The sequence below is a fragment of the Setaria viridis genome, chromosome 4 (genome assembly GCF_005286985.2).
Source record: "Setaria viridis chromosome 4, Setaria_viridis_v4.0, whole genome shotgun sequence".
Taxonomy (NCBI): Eukaryota; Viridiplantae; Streptophyta; class Magnoliopsida; order Poales; family Poaceae; genus Setaria; species Setaria viridis.
The window spans coordinates 7,335,092-7,354,724 of record NC_048266.2 but is presented as its reverse complement, the minus strand read 5'-3'; the positions used below and the strand labels follow the sequence as shown (position 1 = coordinate 7,354,724).

General features: G+C 46.2%; 4 protein-coding genes across 6 annotated transcripts; 1 reads left to right on the top strand and 3 right to left on the bottom strand.

Moving 5' to 3' along the window:
- Window positions 1-206: 206 nt before the first annotated feature.
- Window positions 207-1,437, bottom strand: LOC117851818 (blue copper protein). Its single transcript, XM_034733718.2, has 2 exons — window positions 1,110-1,437; window positions 207-889 (listed from the first exon to the last, which is right to left on the bottom strand). Exons 1-2 carry the CDS (start codon window positions 1,276-1,278, stop codon window positions 435-437), a joined length of 624 nt encoding a protein of 207 aa, XP_034589609.1. The 5' UTR covers window positions 1,279-1,437; the 3' UTR covers window positions 207-434.
- Window positions 1,438-2,007: 570 nt separating this feature from the next.
- Window positions 2,008-4,766, bottom strand: LOC117853948 (transcription factor bHLH94). The gene is made up of 3 exons (XM_034736224.2): window positions 3,905-4,766; window positions 3,261-3,680; window positions 2,008-3,166 (listed from the first exon to the last, which is right to left on the bottom strand). The coding sequence occupies exons 1-3, from the start codon at window positions 4,382-4,384 to the stop codon at window positions 3,068-3,070; spliced, it is 999 nt and encodes a 332-aa protein (XP_034592115.1). The 5' UTR covers window positions 4,385-4,766; the 3' UTR covers window positions 2,008-3,067.
- A 2,199-nt stretch (window positions 4,767-6,965) lies between these two features.
- LOC117852286 (cyclin-T1-3) lies at window positions 6,966-12,637 on the bottom strand. Of its 3 annotated transcripts, none has more exons than XM_034734305.2 (8): window positions 12,439-12,637; window positions 11,968-12,054; window positions 11,112-11,380; window positions 9,889-9,970; window positions 9,084-9,218; window positions 8,663-8,838; window positions 8,431-8,582; window positions 6,966-7,945 (listed from the first exon to the last, which is right to left on the bottom strand). In XM_034734305.2, exons 3-8 carry the CDS (start codon window positions 11,348-11,350, stop codon window positions 7,251-7,253), a joined length of 1,479 nt encoding a protein of 492 aa, XP_034590196.1. In that variant the 5' UTR covers window positions 11,351-11,380; window positions 11,968-12,054; window positions 12,439-12,637; the 3' UTR covers window positions 6,966-7,250. The 3 variants fall into 3 exon arrangements, with proteins under 3 accessions (XP_034590196.1, XP_034590197.1, XP_034590195.1); XM_034734306.2 differs by having other exon boundaries at window positions 11,968-12,048; XM_034734304.2 differs by lacking the exon at window positions 11,968-12,054 and having other exon boundaries at window positions 12,439-12,636.
- Window positions 12,638-12,962: 325 nt separating this feature from the next.
- Window positions 12,963-17,717, top strand: LOC117852285 (probable glucan 1,3-beta-glucosidase A). Its single transcript, XM_034734303.2, has 10 exons — window positions 12,963-13,411; window positions 13,969-14,075; window positions 14,164-14,283; window positions 15,067-15,249; window positions 15,369-15,527; window positions 15,628-15,797; window positions 15,910-16,062; window positions 16,273-16,625; window positions 16,923-17,102; window positions 17,374-17,717. Exons 1-10 carry the CDS (start codon window positions 13,342-13,344, stop codon window positions 17,457-17,459), a joined length of 1,581 nt encoding a protein of 526 aa, XP_034590194.1. The 5' UTR covers window positions 12,963-13,341; the 3' UTR covers window positions 17,460-17,717.
- Window positions 17,718-19,633: the final 1,916 nt, after the last annotated feature.

The window sequence follows — 19,633 nt, the reverse complement described above, 5'->3', positions numbered from 1 at the left end:
AAACAGACTCGAGTTGCGGCCGAGATTAAGTTCGGCCAACTAAGGTGGAGATAAACTTGGCTGCCGCCATCATCCAAGAGTTGATGTCATCTTTGAATATTTAGGTACATAGTAATATCAGTGAATTAAAAAAGTAAAACAGTCTATAATTTGGGACGGAGGGAGTACTATTTTTTTTGGAAAATAATATAAATGGAAATACGATAGAAAGACTGAAAGAGCATGAAAATTAAAGAATATGATAACAATAGCATAATATCCAAGTATCCAACTAATTGCCACCAGCGCAGCGCAGCAAAAGCACTGAGTTGCCTGGGATCAAAAGAAACCTCTAAGATAGTCAGATCCTCAACCAATACATGAATCCATGACGTGCATCCTATCACGAACAAAACGAGAATAAAACAGCACTGCCTCCACCCTGGCCGGCGGCCCTAGAACGCGCCGAGGTGCACGGCCACGAGCCCGGCCAGGCCCAAGCTAGCCCATGCCGTGGCGCTGAGCCCGGTTGCGCCGGATGTGGACTTCTTGCCCGGCGGCGAGAGGACCGTGACCGGGGTCTTGGGCGTGGCGCCGCCGGAGCCCTTGGGAGTCGTGGCGGGGGTGGCGTCCGGGGTGGTGTCCGCGGCGTCCGGTGCCGGAGCCACGGCCGGCGCCGGCGCCGGCGAAGGGGTGGCCGCCTTGGCCGCGGCGACGTCCACGACGAGCTTCATGCCGCTGCTGCAGTGGCCCGCGACCCCGCAGATGAAGTAGTGCTTGCCGGCGGTCTTGAGGGTCACGGTGGTGGTGCCGGCGCTGTCGCTGCTGAGCGCCTTGCTGGAGGAGCAGGCGGCGTAGTCCGCCGCGCTCACCTCGTCCACCGTGTGCGCGCCGCCGGCGTAGTTGAACACTGAAAAGAAACGAAAGTTACAATGTGTCTTGGCCGCACATTTATTTCGTAGGAATGCGGCATTGCACTAAACAAAAGTTTTTGTATTACTGAAGCATTTTTAAGCATAACAACATGGTTTTACTGGGATAACGATCATAAACTGCACAGAGATTAGATAGCGAGAACATAAATTATAAAGATGATGCCCGAAAAGCAAGCAGTTTTATATGTCGCTAACCGAGACTGTCGCCGATTTTGAACTTCTTGTCGCTGGCCCAGGTGGCGTAATCGCCGCTGGTCGTCCAGCCGGTGGTGTCGCCGACGGTGTACTTGGTCGCCGCCGCCGCCGATGCGCAGCTCACAAGGAGCAGCGCCGCCAAGGCCAGTGACGCGCCACCGGAAGCCATTGCCGTAGCTGAGACCTGTGATCGATCGACCGAGCGAGCAAAGCGGAAAACGAACAAGCTAGGAGATCAATGCAGCAGATCCGAAGCGATCGAGATGCAGAGCCGACTGCAAAGCACGGGCCCTTTATACCCATGCCACTGTGCGAGCGACAGACTGACGGTACGTCGCAGCAGCTGGGAGTTGGTGGACTGGCTTTCGTTGGCGTTAGTTGGGAGTAGGAATTGAAGAAGTAGGAAGCCCTGACGATCTTACGAAATGGCTTAGAAACGACTCTACCCGTGACCAGTTTACCTGTCGAGGACCTTTACGGAAAAGGAATCCTCCATGGTCGTTGGCAAAGCTTTCTGCCGCCTTTTTTCAGTTGCGACATCTTTCTCATGGCGAACACGCGTCAGGCGTTGTTCTTGCAACGACGGGGGAGAAAGATGAGGACATTAATGTAAGCATGTAACTGCTGGTGGCTTGGCACTGTCACCACACCAGACTGGCCATCTATGTGCTGTGGTTGGCCATGAAAGGCTTGCAATGGAGGCTAACAGTGTCTTAGCTCCAACCTCCAAGGTCATTTGAGGCCAGATGTTTCTTTATAGAAATTAGAATTAGACAATTACTACTAGGAGTACAGTCCAATCCTTGTAGGCTGGGATCAAAGATGATCTGTGATCTACACTAGCTCTTCACATTTGCTTGGGTTAACGGCATGCAGAGGCACCTACTATGTGGACAATGACAGCTCCCGGAGAATGTGATGAGAGGTTGCAAAGTCTTTGAGGCGCATCGATCTCACCGGCTGATCCAACACGAACTTCGTGTACTTGAGACCTTGCAGCAGGCTTGCAGTAAAGCACACGATGTGACATGAAAGTTTGCAGGTAAGCTGCTACGTGCGAGAGATCTCGATCGATTGGGCCGTGATCTGAAGGCGATGAGATGAAACATTAATTTCGGTGCTTGCGGGTGGGGTTCTTATCCGAGAGGATTAGAGGATCAAACGTTGAAGAAGCTAAGGTACGTACCTAGCGATAGATGTCGATCTTTGATCCGGTTGGTCACTCACCAAACATGAATGAGACGAGTAGTAGGGTTTGCTCTAGGTTTGGTACTCGTACTAGAGCAGTTGTGTTTGTTGCTAGGCTGCTTTCCTTTGTCAAAGTAGCATGTGCTAGCTGCAGCCTAGTCTTGTTCGGATTCAGTGATCGTCAGGAATTTTCTTGCCGAGGAAGTCCTTCCAAATACTGGGCCAAAATTCAGAATCCCGTTGCTTTGTGGGCCCAAATACAGTGGGCTACCGGGCTCAGGCTTTGTGAGCCCCACTGTGAAGTCCTTTTGAGTCAAGACAAATGTGACAGATGGGCTAATAAATTAGAAGTAGTGGTCGTTACTCGTTAGTACGTTTCCGACTAATTTTAGCAAGGCGCTAAACATGTATTCTAGGACAGCTTATTTGGAATTAAGGCAGAAAAGCACCGTTCGTTACATCGGATAAACAGGGCGATAGACTGGACTAGATTTTACGATTTCCACGCAGCATCTCCAGATCAGCATAGTATCTTACGATGAGATTAAACGCGTTCAAAACATGGCGTGAAAAGATTTGTTCAACATGAGTAGGTTAGCTGAAACCCTAAGATATCACAAAATCAAACATCGGGGTCACCAGTCCCCACACAGGGTTTGTTGTGTACGGGAAGTGGGAATAGGTGCGTGCACAGCCGTGATATGATTCGTGAACCGAAAGAACGATCGAAGACTAACAACACCAAGAATCCCGTCATTTTCAGGCTAAAGCTAAACAGCACGTTCTTCTGCGGTGTCCATGCCGGCGACGATGTCGTGCACGGCGGCCGCGACGTCGCCGGCCGACGAGAGCTGCCACTCGTCCCCCATCTGTACAGCACAATGATCGATGGCAATTATTATTATCAAGAAGCCCATGTCGTCATAATGCTAATGAGACCATGTTAATAGTTAACACTCGCACCTTTAGACTGAAAGTGTACAAGGCCATCTGGTCGGCCGTGGTGGTGGCGTTGAGGTGGAGCGCGGTGAGGCCGCGGCGCTGCATCCCAAGAAGCAGCCCGAGCAGCATCCGCCGCCGCCGCCGCGGGGCCAGCACCTTCACCGTCGTGTGGCCGCCATCCGACACGGCCACCTCGACGTCCGCCACGCCCGTCCGCGTCGCGGGGCGCCTCTCGCCGCCGCTGCTGCTGGCGCCGTCGTCGACGTCGTTGGCCGCCTCGGCGGTGGAGTACTGGGGGAGCGTGAAGAATCCGGGGAAACGCTCGGAGCCGTGGCCGGCGGCGGCGGCGGCGGGGTGTCTCTGAGCCTGCAGCGATTGCAGGTGGTGCTCCAGCTCCTTGACGAAGTCGATGGCGCCTCCGACTATGGACGCCTGGTCACCCTGCCACGAACGCAAGAAATGCTGATCAGCTATTGCCCCTTTTTTTCCCCTTCCTTTTTGTGATCGTGACAGCAGCTAGCTAGCACATCCTCGTATGGACGAACAGTGTCTTCCACAGTGACGATAATGATTTGACGTGTGCCAAGTGGAAAGTCACGAGAAGCGGGCGCGCGTGTCTCGGGCGATGAAGAGCCTGAGGCGCGGCGCGGCGCGGCTCCACGTACCCGTCGTGCGTAGGAGGTCGGCATGAGGGCGCGCAGCGCGGCGAGGTACTCGTTCACCTGCCGCCGCCGGCTGCGCTCCACAGCGATGTGGTTCCGCCTCAGGCTCTCGGCCTCCGACGCGCTCCTCCTCGCCGCCGTCCCTCTCCGCCGCCGCGGCTTCCTGGTGACCGCGGGCTGATGATGATGCGCTGGCCACCGCGCGGACGACGTCGCCAGCGTCGTCGACGGCACGGGGCCGGCCCAGCTGCTGGTCGCCGCGCCGCCGGCCCAGGCACAGCAGGCGCTGCCATGCGCCGTCGGCGGCACCAGGAGCTCTCCGTTTTCCTGCACCACCACCACGCCCTTCTCGATGATTCCCTCGAACTCTCCGGCCGAGGCGACGCCATAGCCACCGAGGACGCAGCTCGAGCCGCACGACCTGCAGCACGGGACGCGGGGGTGATCTGGCGGGAACACCACAGCTTCGAGCAGCGCCGCCATGCCTGTCTCTAGCCTCTACCCTTCACAGAGCAATGCAGTCTGCTCTGCTTAGCTATTTGTGTGTGGCTCGGCTTCTCGGCATGGCGTCGTCGAGGCGAGCCGGCCGGCTATAAAGAAGGCGGGCTATGATCGGCCATGGGCGCGCAGAAAACAAGGGGTTTCCAAAACAAGGCTTGGTTCCCGGGCGCAGCTGAAAGCTGCATCTGCACAATCATATTACTGTTGCAAACTTGCAGTAGTGTGGAGGTGGAGCCACGGGAAATCGAAATGTTGTTTCCTGTCAGCCGCTGCTCCAAAGAGCCAAAAATGTCATGATTAGGACCCTCACTTGGCTGCAACTTGGCACAAAAACTGAGCAAGTACCTGTAAAAAGTTTTAGATTGGCATTTATCATTTATCAAAAATCACTTTGTTCCTTTGTATTTCAAATAGCCCAACGAAACGCTGCACCCCCATTAATAATAACAGATTTACTTTTTACCGTCCTGTTTCGCTCGGATATAAAAAAATAGTGAAAATAGTTGGTCGAGCAGTTTCAAAAAGTTCTTTCTTACTGTAGCTAGATTCCATTTGGTAGCTACCTATAGGTTAGTATCTGGGCTTAAGAACAAAGGCTAACTCAGTCAGTGGAAAATATGCATGCATACTTCCTCAGCCCTTTTTGTTGTAGATGGTCTTTACTCGACATAATCACACGTATGTATTCAAATATAATAGTTCTCTCGTGAAAAGGTGAGCATCATTGTTGTTCTAAAACACGCTCAAAGCTTTTTCAATATGAAGGGGATTGAAAAGTATTAGATGGGGTTGGGAGGGATTAAATCCCTGCAAGTTAAAATCCCCCTCAATTCTTTTACGGAAAGGATTAACTCATTAACCGAATAAGACCTCAAGTAGTAGTTCCCACATTAAATAGTTTTCACTGTTTTATCATAAAGTACGGGTTCTAGAAACATGGCATGGATTAGCAAATATTAAGATTTGACCACCACGTTTAAAGCATAACAAGCATCACCAATAACGGTCAACACCCACTCGTAGTGCAGGACAGACAATGAATCCAAGAAATGACCTCAAGTACTCCCCACCAAGTCACCCGTGCAGCATTTAGAATGCAAAGCCGTTTGGTCCAAAAATTAAAAACACTACAGAACTCGACACACTAGTGTGCTTCTAGGAGGTTTATTTACAAGCTCATATCTTTTGAACGAACCATATAAGATAGTGCAAGTTTCTATTAATATAACAGAAAAAATATAAGACTACAACCCTGCGAGGCTACAGGCACGAAAAGAAGAGAAAGGAAAAAAATAGCTCGACTTATCTAGTTAGATTGAGACGTCAATATGGTAACTACCCAACTTAAGACCGTTAAACTTGACCGGTTGAATTGAAATACGTACCACTCCACTCAATATGCCTTTACCAGCTCAGATATCGATGTCACGACCCAACAAAACTTAGGAATCTTGCAAAACACATGCCGCGCTGTCGCTAGTGAACGAAAACTAACAAAATTAGGCCAACTTTGTCAGTGTGTGTAAACCAATTCGTTGATCAGCTAACTAAAAACCTTGGAAAGATGCGGACCGGGCAGAATTGCGCCACGGCTCGGATCCCGCCGGCCGGCACAGGGTTTGCCATTGGCAGTTTGGCACCATACGGAAACCCGAAGAAACCGGTCAAAATCACTTCTGTTTTGGCGGCACTGCTGCAACCCTTTCCGCCACGAGCGTGGCTACATACGAACGTACTGATGCTATATATAGCCTTATTATAGGCTTCTAGGCTAGCATGTGACAGTGAAGTGACCCCAGTTGGGAACAAAGAGAGACGGTTAGTAGGCTCTAGACCGTTAATAGGCTTCTAGACCGTTGTTCAAAGCTTCACAGTTGGATTTGATGGCACGACGGGGACACAAAAATCACAACAAACAGTGGCGGCCGGCCCCCGACACACAGACGTTCCCGCCCAGCAACCCGCTACTTTATAGCTTTCCGAGCCCAAGATCAGGCAGCGGAGGAGGGGGGACATTTGGCTGGTTCTCCCGGCCCAAACGCACAGTCCAAACTCAACTCGCATCACATCATGGTCGCTGGAGACAGCTGACGAAACGCCTCGCCGTGTTTTCTCTTCGTCTTTCCTCAGGAGGTGACTCGTCGCAACAACGCTCACGCTCCCGTCTCCACTGCCGTCGATGCACAGTGCAGGTACAGCGGCAGCAGCAGTTCTGGGCTGGTGAAATGGGGCACGAGCGGCAGAGGACAGTGGCATCTCTGGGTCCCGGACCTCGCTGATCGATCGGTTCCATCGCCGTTCGAGTCACGTCTCCCAGTTCAAGCGCCAACAGTGAGCACCGAGCACGAGCAGGCACTGGCGATAGGCAAACCAGTTACAGATTCACGACAGATTGCAACCAGTTACAGATTCGAGTGTGTAACGGCCGTCTGGCCATTGCTTCCGCTTAGCCTCCGAAAAGGCTGCTGGGGAACAAGCTATGCCGAACCAAACAAGGTCGGTTAGAACTTAGAACACAGCAAAACCTTGGTGCACAGTCAGGCGATAACCCAGTCTAATCAGATGTACAAGGACGCCATGAATTTCGAATTTCTTTAGGCAAAATTGGCCTTCTGGAGAGGCTCCTTACATTACCATGAAACGTACAACAATCAGCTCTTTTATCGGATGTCTCCAAACATTCAACAATCTGTTTGCTATAAACTCCCCCTTGGGGCCCAACTCTCAAATATCAACATACCCCGAGTGAGCTCGATGCTTATTCGACACCCGTGAAAGAAAAAAAAAATAGGATAGTTGTATATAGTCTGAAGCCTACAGACAACTTCTTCCCCCACGGGCCCAACTTTCATGGCCTTAACCTTTTAATGTCCCTTTCACCACGATCGTAGTTCCTGTGCTCATGGACGTCATTTCTCCTCCGATTGTCAAGGGCTGGGGAGTGGTGTTCTTGGCTATCAGTGGACAGCTCGCCCTCTTCAGTGCTTCCCATCATGCGAGCAGCCCTCTGCTGATCCTCCCGGTGTGCAGGATGGGGCCAACTCTGCCTTCTCTCCTGCTTGACCTTCTCACCCTCAGCAGCCAACTCCACACCATGCTCCAGCTCCCTCTCGATCAGGTCATCATCATCCATGACATCAACCTTTCTAGAAACATCACCTTTAGATTTCCTCCGCTTCTCCAGGGCCGCTTTCACCTTATCCTTGTCTATCTTCTTCATCGCGTCCATCATCAAGGATGACATTTTGGGACCGTCATTGCTATTGGCAGCACCATCCCTTGCTTCATTCTGAGGCGTCTGGTTTGAGGTTTGCTTCTCAGGATGAGGGTGGTCATAGCCACGGTGGCCTGGCATGTTTTGCTGGCTCGACTGTCTGGATGCTTGATGGTGTTGGGCAGTAGATGCACCCACGGTTCCTGGAGCTTTCAGAGGTGCACGATGATTAGCAACGCTAGCGGGGCTCCTATCAGTATCATTTCCTTGCGATGGTGGTGGCGCAACATTACTTTGCTCATAGAGCTCCAAGATTTGGTTGCTAATCTCTGAAATAAGAAATATCATAAATAAATAGTGTCAGCATCTCTCCTTGATATCATGAGCATCAACAATAACATTTGAAGAGATACTGGAAGAGGCATCGACGGTGGCAAACAGCCATAATAAATCTGAACAAGTGACAAGGCCTAGCGAGACATTCTACTCAAAAGATATCGCTAGCAAAAATAAAGTGGCCATCCAAATTCAGGTGATTCACTGTCATACCCTTGTCTATTTCAGAATGTAATATGCTAAAAAAGCCAAAGATTCCCTTGCAGCATAGAATGCAAAATGGTGTCTTCACCTAAACTAGCTCCACAATCATTTTGAACACCATATTCGGGTGCTAATCTATGTGTCCCAAGATAGCTAACCAGCAGCAGCAACAGCTGCAACTAACGATGTTACAAAATACGAACCCTTACCAAAAATGAATACCCTAATAGTGCAGTGCAGGTATTCCCTACTGACTTTGCATCCAGAGACCAACCTTCCAAGTGCCGTGGGGTAACATCGAACTCTTGCCACCAGACCTTCTCGCCATCTGATGGAAGCTTGACTTTAAGAAACTTCGCAGCCAGGAAGATTGCACCAGCCGCAATATGGTGGGGCTTAAATTGCAGGCAAAGCGACGTGCGGAGCCTGTACACCCCTTTTAAGGCGTAGTAAATAGGCATATTTGAGGATTACTCTTTGTAACAAGAAGAGTAATTTTAGCATACCCATCATTGACAAAGTTCCAGGCAACTTGAGCAAGGGCATTTTCAGCAACCTTGAATCTCTTTATTGCTTCAACCAAGGGCTTGTACGGATGGTGGATATTCAAGTCAAAACCAAGTGTTACAAGAACAAGACGCTCCCCAAGTAAAATAAGTTCCTTCTGTTGTTCATATACTTCCTGAACAAAACAAAGCACAGACAACATCAATTTGGTTATGCCAGAGTAGGTAGGGAATAAAATTGCATCAAGCAGATCAGTCCCATCTTATAAAAAATTATCATGATTTACGAGAAGTGGCTTCAGGGGAATTGTTTGCAGGTAAAAACAAATATATCACTGTCAGTTGCAAACAATGAGATTACTAATTACCTAGAAACAAAAATATCAAGATGAATGCTCTGAAATCAATTCAACTATCTCACCTTCTGCTTAATTCGCTGAACCGCAGCAGGATCCTTTTTGTGGATGATCTCATAGGAAAGGAGTATGACATCCCTAAGAGGTCTTGGGGTTTCTTCAACTTTTCCCGCCAAGAACATACAAACTGTTGCAATTGTCTGCATAATATAATGAGCATATAAGTTTAAATTAACTGTTGACAGGAAAACATTATCCCTAGCAAGTTAAGGAAGAGTAAGCAATGTGGTATGAGATGAATACTTACAAATAAAAAGGAGGTATTGTCAACCAACTTAATTTTGATATGAATATAGGGAAACAACTTTTTTTTTTGCATAATAGAACAGATCTCAAATAGGTGAATATCCTACACACTACGCATTACCGTATACATTACAGACATGTAATTATATTAAATCCCATAAATTTATATCATAAGCCAGAGATTCATATTATACGGCACATGATACGACTGTGTAATCCTCCAAATGGCATCCTACATGCTATATGCATGTGCACACAGAGATCAGTACATGGAATATCTGCAAAGGTGAAGGTGTTGTAACCTACCAGTCTACCATCTTAGCAAAGATACTACATGCCACAAAAAAAAACATCTTTGTGTCTTCAACAAATGGGTGGTAACAGAACAAAATGCACAGATGACTTACCACATGCTATGATAGCACAAACTACCATGTAAGCTAAGTGATTGACAGGTAAAAGGAAAATGATTAGCGCTGAGTTTTACAATCATGCAAAAAAACACAATGAAATAAAATGGTCCGCAAACAGTATAAGACCATGTACATTTTCAATAAGACTTACCCGCCTATCATTTTTTGCATGAGATTGACGGAGGAAAAACCGATGACAGAACACTATAGCTGTAGCAATTGTAACTTGAGGCCTACATAAAAAAGGTATTTTGTCTTCAGAAGGGGAAAGTATATAAACTATAGAATTCATAAAATAGGACAGATACTGCTCCCTCCGTTCCAAAACGTAGGTCGTTTTAGTTTTGTCCTAAGTCAAACCCCTCTAACTTCGACCATATTTATAGAAAATTATATTAACATCTACAGCACAAAATAAATGCATTAACAAGACATTTCATAGTGGATGTTGAAGATGTTAATGCATTTTTCTATAAACTTGATAAAAGTTAGAAAAGTTTTGACTTGGTACAAAACTGAAACAACTTACATTTTCAAACGGAGGGCGTACATACATGATTAAGTAAGAACTAGTACTCAGTATGATTTGCTGAGAACTAGCGGAAACCAGACAAGCCCACTCAATGCAGCAATGGGAGAACAAATGATTAAATTGCCACTTGAGTAGCCGACAGACATTTTATGCATCATAAATTCTTTACCCTGTGCCTCCACAACACTGGGTAGATCTTGCATATTCAGAAAAACATTTGCCATCCTAATATTCTAACAAAAGTTTGCGACAACATTAAATTTTCCCAACAAATGTTGTATTTATACAGAAAGGGCATCACCTATGTGGCATAATGTAACTCGTGCTCGGTACGCAGGTAGGCCACAATTCAAGCAGTATTTTTAATCGCTTGAGGATCAGATGGTCTTTTTTGTTAGGATTCTATCTTATCTATACCATTTGGTTACAATGATTGTTAGGAGGCAATAACATAAGGGACTGAGAAGCTAAAGGAAAGCAACACTCCATATGTTTTCCACGTTGCTGGTTGCTTTTTCCTCCTATTTTCTAGCTGCAACCAACCAATCTAACCTATTAATCCAATCCACAACTCTAGCCATCTTTCTCAAAATGTCAGTCCATAACAGTGATCTAAGCACTAGAATTTCCGTATATTTGTAAAGTACATGTGCAGTCATATAAGCATGTAAAGAGTTCTTCAGACAGCAGAAAATGCTTAGTAGGAAAAAGAAAATAGACTGCACTGAAATAACATGCCATACAAACATGAAGAGAGTAAGTTAAATGCTACATATGAAGTGGCTGTTATCTTTCAGGTATACAAGTAATGGTAAAATATTTGTGGTAGAATACAAACTTACACTTGAAGCCTCATTCCTAAATCCTGCAGGCAAATGCAGTATGTCTTGCGAAAATGAGACTCTTTCTTGAGATCAATGCCATCTCTCCTTGAAAAGGAATATTCTTCTATTTCTTTTCTACTAAAATACCACGAATTACCAAGTTTGCCACCTTCTGCATTTCTGCTATATGGTATTCTATATGGGCTATTTTCTACAATTCCATGATGCGAAGAGTCACTTGTCTGCATGGCATCCATGTAGGATGTTCCTCTTCTCTGCTCAGCAATCTGAAGAAAACAAGGAAGGTAGTGTTACTGTTTGCAAACTTAACGGGAACTAAGTACAATGGTCAGAACAGAAGTGGTAAAGAGCTGAAAAATAGAAAACATGCACCGAACTATATGTTTCAAATGTCATGTGACCACAAGTTATATAAAAACACAAAAATATGGCACCAAAAGGATGATAAAAATTGCTAAAGCTAGAACAAGTTAAAAAGTCTATCCATGCAAGTTAAAAATCTTCATTCATTACACGATAGCATGCAAATAATTTCATAAAACTACACTTCAGACCAGCTTGCAAGTTGTTACTTGCGACTTTCAAGGTGTTTCTTTCACACTGTAAGAATAAACAAATAACACGTGCAGAGCTGCTTTTCCTACAGATACTTGCTATCAAGTAAGCTTCGAGGTGCATATAAGAAAAATCCATTTCACCCAATATACATGAGCAATCCACCAACCAAATTGCATATTAAACAGAATCTCTCAAAACTAGGAGTGGCCCTAAATATCTACAGTGAAAGTCATTAGGAAAAATTCAATTCCATTTTGATAAATATCATCGAAATTACAAACCATTTCAGAACTACCTTTTAATGACCTTCCAAAGGTATTTTCTGAAAGTCGTGATCTCTCGATGATGTCGAATGAAATTTTCCCAATCATTACGCCTAAACCTCGAACCACAGAAAAAAATAGATTTAATCACAAAATTAGTGATTTTTCGATGCTACGGAAGGAAATTTTCCACATCATGACGTCCAAACCTCGAACCACAGAAAAAATAAAAAATTATCACAAAATTTGCCCACAGTTGTGATCAAAGTTCCATCAAAATTTTACAACAGAATTTTTCCAGCAAAGTTTAGGGGCAGCGAAATCAGACTCCGTAACAAGGAACCCTAGATTACTCGCGCCAACCACGCAACATAACCAAATAACTGCTCCTCGCAGCACCCGATCTAACGATGAACGAGTAAGTCATAAGCACCTAGAACCGAAGAAGCAATTCGAACGAAAGATAAGTGGAACGGGATCGGATCGGATCGGATCATAATAACCTGAGAAGTCGATACGAGCCCTCCTCGCGCGCAGGGGTTCGCTGATGCGCGCGGCAAGGCAGAGCGGAACGAACCGGATAAGCGCCGCCGGAGGGGCGCGGCGGAGACGTTGGGCTGCGGCGGTAGAGGCGGTGGGGCGGCGGTAGAGGCGGTGGGGTGGCGGCGGCGTGTCGCGGGGAGGCTGCGAGCCTGCGTGCGAAGCGAGGCTGAGGAGGGGACGGAACCCTAGCCGGCTTTGGTTTTGTTTAGCTGGTCCCGTCTCGTCACATGGGCTGGCGGGCGGGCCGGACCTGGCTGGACTCCCCACGGTCCCACCCAAATGGAACAGAAAAACTTTTAATACCCGACCCAGCCCGGATCTGTGGCGTGGAGAAGGCAGGCGGCGATGGGCTCTGGACCCCGGGCCGACATTTAGTATAGGGTGGGCTTACATTGTTACCCAGCCCACTAACCCGGCAGTTAGTTCTTGAATCTTGAGTGAGGTGGGGGCCTTCCTCCTCACTTTGCAAATTGCAACTGAGCTCAGCCCGCCCAGGCCCAACTCGTCGGCGTCGTCAAAGCCGTCGTCTCGGAGGAGCATCTTCCTCCTCCCCGCCCCACCGCCACGGCCGCTCTCTCCTCCCTCCGTCGGACGCGACGCGACCCTCGACAAAAAAAATCGCCTGGAACCTTTCCTTTTCGTGGATCCCTTCCACTTCCCCACGGGGCAACCAGCCAGCGTTAATGTCATTCCTTAATTGCCAATGGCGACCGCCTGCGCCGGTACGGCCTTGCCGCTGGCGCCTTGGGATAAACTCCGCGGCAAGGAAGGCACCCGGTGCTGCCGCCTTAATAGCCTCTTCAGTCTTCCCCCTCGTGGGCTCGTGGCATCTCTGGTCCCGCGGGTTGTGGTAGGGCACCGCCATGGGTGGTTTGATTGGCTGTGGCTTCGTGCTGCTTTCATGGGTGCTTTTCTTCCCATGCCTCTGCTTAGGTGAGATGTCTTGAATCTTGATCGTGCACTTTTGAGTTGTGAGTTTTATGGCTTTTGGGGAGCATGGTTCTATGGTGTGCTAAATACATTTTGGACCTGATAAGAGAGTCAAATACTGGACTCCGAATTTGTTAGCGCAAAATACAAATAATCCTTTATGCCATCCATGTGAATGTATCTACAATTCTGCATGGACAATTAGATGTTGATGATTGGAGGAATCACACTGTATTCACATGCAATCATTTTTAGTTTTAGCTGTTCCGTTTATATTTTTTTAAAAAGAAATTTGTACACAAATATGCAATTTGCTCTACACACTGTACATAGTGATTAGCTAATTTTGAGTTAAATTTGCGTTTGTAGTTGTGGAGAATGCATTTAGTAGATTTTCACTGAAAAATTGCAGGTTGAGTGACTTCCTTGTTAAAAATGGTAGCCCAAGCTGCCAGTATTTGGTTCTATGCTGTTCCTCAGTAAAAGTTTTGCATAACGGCATAACTCATTATAGAACATGACTTGTACCACTTGTTGAGCATCCTCATTTCTCTCTGCAGCGGATGGGCTGTCCAAGGTGAGGGCTGTTAACTTGGGAGGATGGCTAGTTGTTGAAGGGTGGATTAAGCCATCACTTTTTGACGGGATTCCAAATGGGGATATGCTCGTAGGTGGATTGATCTTGGTTATTCACTATGTGTTCTTGGTAAACTGATGCTTGTGAGGTTCTGATCCTCTATGGGTTGTGTTTGCAGGATGGGACGCAGGTGCAGCTCCGCTCTGTTGTATTGAATAAGTATGTTAGTGCAGCCAATGGGGGTGGTTCAAATGTGACAGTGGACCGTGATGTGGCCTCAACGTGGGAGACATTTAGGGTGAGGAGTACATGGAATGTATTAGTCTGATTTAAAAAATATTAGTCTGATAAGCCTCTACATTATTACATCTAGGGTATTGTATGAAATTTATGATCTGATTTCAGAGAATTATGAAGCATACTGGTCTTACTGTTTTGTTTAGACTTTACAATAGGGTACACCCTCAAGAAAGGTATTGTTTCATACTACTTAAGTACTAGCTAAATGCTATTTAGCTCTTAACTTCACTCCATGTTCTACTTCTACCACTGGGTACAATTTTTCAGCTATATGATATATTTTTCCTCTGACTTGTTTTGCCCAGTTATAATGAACTGTTTTGTTGAGTTCCTGTTATAATTAAATCGATGGCCACTGTGGTTTCACAATAGGATATCACATGACAAGAAACTGATCAGTTGAACAAATGCAAAACTGAACACTGAATATTATAGGTGAAGGATTGGTGATATATTGTTTGCTGTGTGGTCAAAATGTTTGTAGGGTCAACAGTGGATTTTTTTTTGGCATATTTTGTGAAACAACGTTTAAATATTTTTGCCAGTCCACATATAAGATTGCTACGAGCAGATATGAGACTAGAGCATATGTCTTAATAGTTTTTTCTCCCTAAGCAGTCAGAATCATATGTTTATTATCATTTGATTATCCGTTACTTCTATGGCTGGTATTGAAGCAACTGCAACTCATTGGATTGTTACAATGCTGTTATTTACATGTGCCTTTAGTATTTGTTGAGCTTAAGTGTTACCTTACTGGTTTTTATCTTTATATAAACAGCTTTGGAGGGTGTCAGAAAATGAATTTCAGCTTCGATGTCTTGGAGGTGAATTTTTGACATCAAACAGTGTAGATGGTTTGATCTTGGCAACTGCAAGGGAACCATTGTCCACTGAGACTTTCTACATCGAAAGGAATGATGAAAGGGTTCATATCAAACTTCTGAATGGAGGCTATGTGCAAGTATTGCCCAATCCAGAGTTTCATTTCGATACTTTCGAAGTGTTATATGTGATTATCCCTCAGCAGCCTTCTTGCAAGTCGTGCCATTAATAAGACATTGCGATCTCCTTTTAACTTAGGCAACAAACGATCATCTGCTGATTTCCACTTATCAATTCCAACCAGGATGGGATAATAATTTAGCAACATTTGAATTGGTGATTGTTGCCAATAACTTACATGGGGACTACCAGCTTGCCAACGGTTATGGTTACGAGAAGGCGAAGAAGGTCTTAGAAGTATGTCTGAGGGGCCTCACTTTCTTTTGAAATTTGCTGAACCAATTTATTTTTCTCTGATATGCACAACATCCCTTGACTCTTACTTTTACTTTTTAAGGAGCACAGGAAAAGTTTCATTACAGCAAGCGACTTTGATTTCCTATCTCGACATGGAATTAATACTGTGAGAATTCCTGTCGGATGGTGGATAACACAAGATCCATATCCACCTTCTCCGTTTGTTGGAGGGTCTTTGGCAGCTCTGGACCTAGCATTTTCATGGGCACAGTATGTCATGTTTCCGAACTGTTATTTGAGTATTTGATATCCCTGATCCTTTCTAATGCTATTGTATCAAGTGTTCATTCGGTTAGTAACATGATTTCTTTTGTTGGATTAGATCTTATGGTTTGAAATGTATAATCGATCTTCATGCTGCTCCTGGTTCTCAAAATGGAATGGAACATAGTGCGAGTAGGGATGGTTCCGTGGACTGGCCCTCACCTGAATATGCCTCACAAACATTAGAAGTTATTGACTTCCTGGCAACTAGGTATTCTTTCTCCTAGCATGTCGTATTAAATCATTCGAATGTTAATTATCTGCATTTCTCCTGAGCTGGTTCTCTACCATCAAAATATCTCAGCGAATTGATCTCCTTTCATGGAGCATGAAAACTGCATTTACTGGTAGTTTTTCTGATGTTCTTGGATATCCCAGACTGTCCTTGAAATGTTATAGGTGGCTTTCTTGTGTTTTGCAGGTATGGAGGTCATCCTTCCCTTCTGGGCATTGAGCTTCTTAATGAACCTTCTGCAGCTACAGTTCCTTTAGATGTTCTAGTGTCCTACTATACGAGGGGCTACCAAATTGTGCGAAACCATTCATCAACTGCATATGTTATTCTCTGCCAAAGAATCGGAAATGCAGACCCAATCGAACTGTTTCAAGCTGGTACTGGTCTTTCAAATGTCGTAGTTGATTTACACTACTACAACTTGTTCGATCCATACTTTGCCAGCTTGAATTCTACTCAGAATATTGAATTTATTTACAAGATGAGAGCACCACAATTACAGGCTCTTAAGGACGCAAATGGGCCTCTTGTCTTCATTGGTATGATTACTAACCTTGTTACTTTTTTACATTATTTCTGCTTTGCTGTGTCCATTTTACAATAGGCTGCACATACGTTCGGTATCTGTTCCTTTATTTCTTAATTGTTGTTGTTGGGACCTGTTAGTCATTACACTTTCTGCGGTCATTTTCTTTTTTTTTCCAGATGTTACAAATATCATTCACTTTGAACATGTGTGCAGAAAGACCCTATTTTCTGTTAATATTATTCCAAGTACACTTGATTGTTTCCATAGTCATGTACTGAACATGGTGCTATGTGCCTGTGTTGTTCAGGTGAATGGGTTAATGAATGGGACGTGCAAAATGCATCTCAGTATGAGTATCAGAAGTTTGGCAGAGCTCAGTTGGATGTTTATGCAAACGCCACCTTTGGGTGGTCATATTGGACAATAAAAAATGACAGGATGCACTGGGACTTCGAGTGTAATATTCGGAATAAATACCTACTATTCAGTAAGTAACCCTGACCATGCTGACCAAGCTTGTAATTCTCATCCATTCCATATCAATCCTACAACTAGGAAGCCCCTGCCTATTATTAAATTTTCTTCAATTTTTTCAGTTCTGCCCTAGCCTAACGACTAACATATTCCATAGTAGCAAAAATTGAACATAGAATGGAGCCATGTCAGTGCTGTTCCGTGAAAAAACTGCCCGCTAATATTTCTTTGTAGTTTGTTTTGGATCTCACCAGTTCTTACCATGATGTGCAACTTCTGTTCAGGTGGATCATCCCTGCTGAAGTCGCCAAGCTTCCTTCTCCTGCTAGCATTTGGATGGGGAACTTACCTTATCATTATGCCAAGATAACCTGGAACATCCTGGAGCTGGAGGGCATGCCAAGGGCTCTCTTGTTCCTGCTGCCGTTTGCCCTGTTCTTTCTCCTCCTTGCATCCACATCAGATGTCAAGATATTCATTTGTGTACAGGGTGCCGATAGAATTGTTTTTTTTTTCTCAACGCACTTTGGCTGTTGTAATTGTCAGTTGAGCTTCATTGTTCAGTTCAGGATGGAGACACTGGCGTTGGGTCTCTCGGAAAATACAACGGGTGTTGGCTGTTGCGAACTGGCCGTTATCGTTTTTTAGACGACGGAAGAATTGTATTAAATACGTATCACACACAACACTATCGAAGAAAATAAAATTACATTTAAAAACAATCAAGTACTGCTCTTTGTTTTCATTTTACTCGTCATGCATCTCCAAATCTCAATCCCAAACATGTATAAAGATTTATATAGAAGGCTGCACAAGCATACGCTCAGCAAGCAGGTTGAGAACAAGCGCCCAAAGAACGACGACCAACAGCTCCCAAAGAACGACGACCAACATCCAGTAGGCTGGATCGAGCAAAATCTTCTTGCGTCTTTCTTCTTCCTCTTTTTGCCACCGATGAAGAAGAGAGACCGATCCCAATCTACCCAACCTAAGACCGATCAATGTCAACTCGAGGGGTAGAATTATTCTCACAAACCTTTCATCGTGGTTGGATCTAACCACGACAAAACGGAGAAGGGGTTGGAGAAAATTATTCCACGATAGCAGCATTATCCCCACTTCGATGTCACCATCGGAAACCTAATTCTTCATGTCGCCTTACCAAGGAAGTTGCTGACGCTGTAGTTGTCGCCATCCTCTTCATCAGAGTCCCATGGACGGATCAAATCTGTAATATTCCTAAAAATTAAAAATATTAAATTGAGTGGAATTTCAAAAAATTAAAATTTTTGTTTGAATTGTGTGCTCATTTAAAAATTAGAAGCCAAATGCTATTCTCATCTGAAAACTCTTTAATATTTAAATCTCAAATTAATTTCAAAACATACATGCTAGTTTAGTTTGGATTTTCATGGATTTTATTTGGCTTTCATATTTGAGTGATTCAAAATTCAAACTAAGTAAACATAAAACAAAACCTAAAATAAAACCTAACTAACCTAACCAGGCCGGCCCAAAGCCAAACCAGCCTAGCCCGCCTAACCTTACCCTCTCTCTCGCAACAACCTAGTAGGCTAGCCCAGCAACCAGCCCAGTTAGCCCGCCAGGCCACCTCTGCCTCTCTCTTTCTTTCCCGCTCACTGACACGTGGGTCCCACGCGTCAGCTTTTTCCTCTACCTCACGCTAGCGCTCCCCTCTCTCATCCGCGCCGTGCCTACTGCCTCATTGGCACCCGCACCACGCGCCTGTGACCCCTTCTAGGGCCTTCCACGGAGGGGGAAAACCCCGCCGTGCCCCTGTAGACCACCGGCCGCGCCCCAAACTCGAGCCTCGGAGCCGTTGGATGGTCGCCACACCATTCTTGGGCGCGAACACCGAGGATGGATGGCTACATGGATGGCTGCGCTAGCCCGCACCCCGCGCCGTTGCCTTAGCCCCTGGCCGACAACCTCCCTCTCCATCCGCAGCCTCGGGGCTTCTCTCCTTGCTAGCCACCACCACCACCCCGAGAGGAAGAGAGGTAAGGAGGAGAAGAGAGGAGGAGAAGGAGGAAGCCACGCCGGAGCAGCCATCACCGCCCCGGAGTCGCCGTACCACGCCGAGGAGCAGGAGCCGCTGTTGCCACCACATGTCGCCGTACCCCACCGAAGGGAGGGAGCTGAAGCTGAGAAGGACTGCGAGCACGCCGCCGTCATCATCAAGCCGACCATGTTCTACTTTACCGTCCCGTCGTGAGTGACGCTACCCTCTCTCCCTCATCCTTCCCTTGGCGCCTCTATCCGGCCTTCGCGCCGCCACCTTGCTTTGCCTGCCCGGCCGTCGAGCCGCTTTGCAGGGATCGCCGCTGCTACCGCTTGTCCATGCCGTGGCCGCCGCAGACCCAGGCTATCGGTGCTCCGCGCGCCACCACGATCTGCGCCTGCAACCCCGTGCCGCAACTTATGCCGCGCTCACCCCGCCACACCAGCCCGCGCGTCGCTAACCCACACCACGCCTGCCTTCGTGAAGCGTCCCCACATAAGCAGAGATTAAATGTGATACAA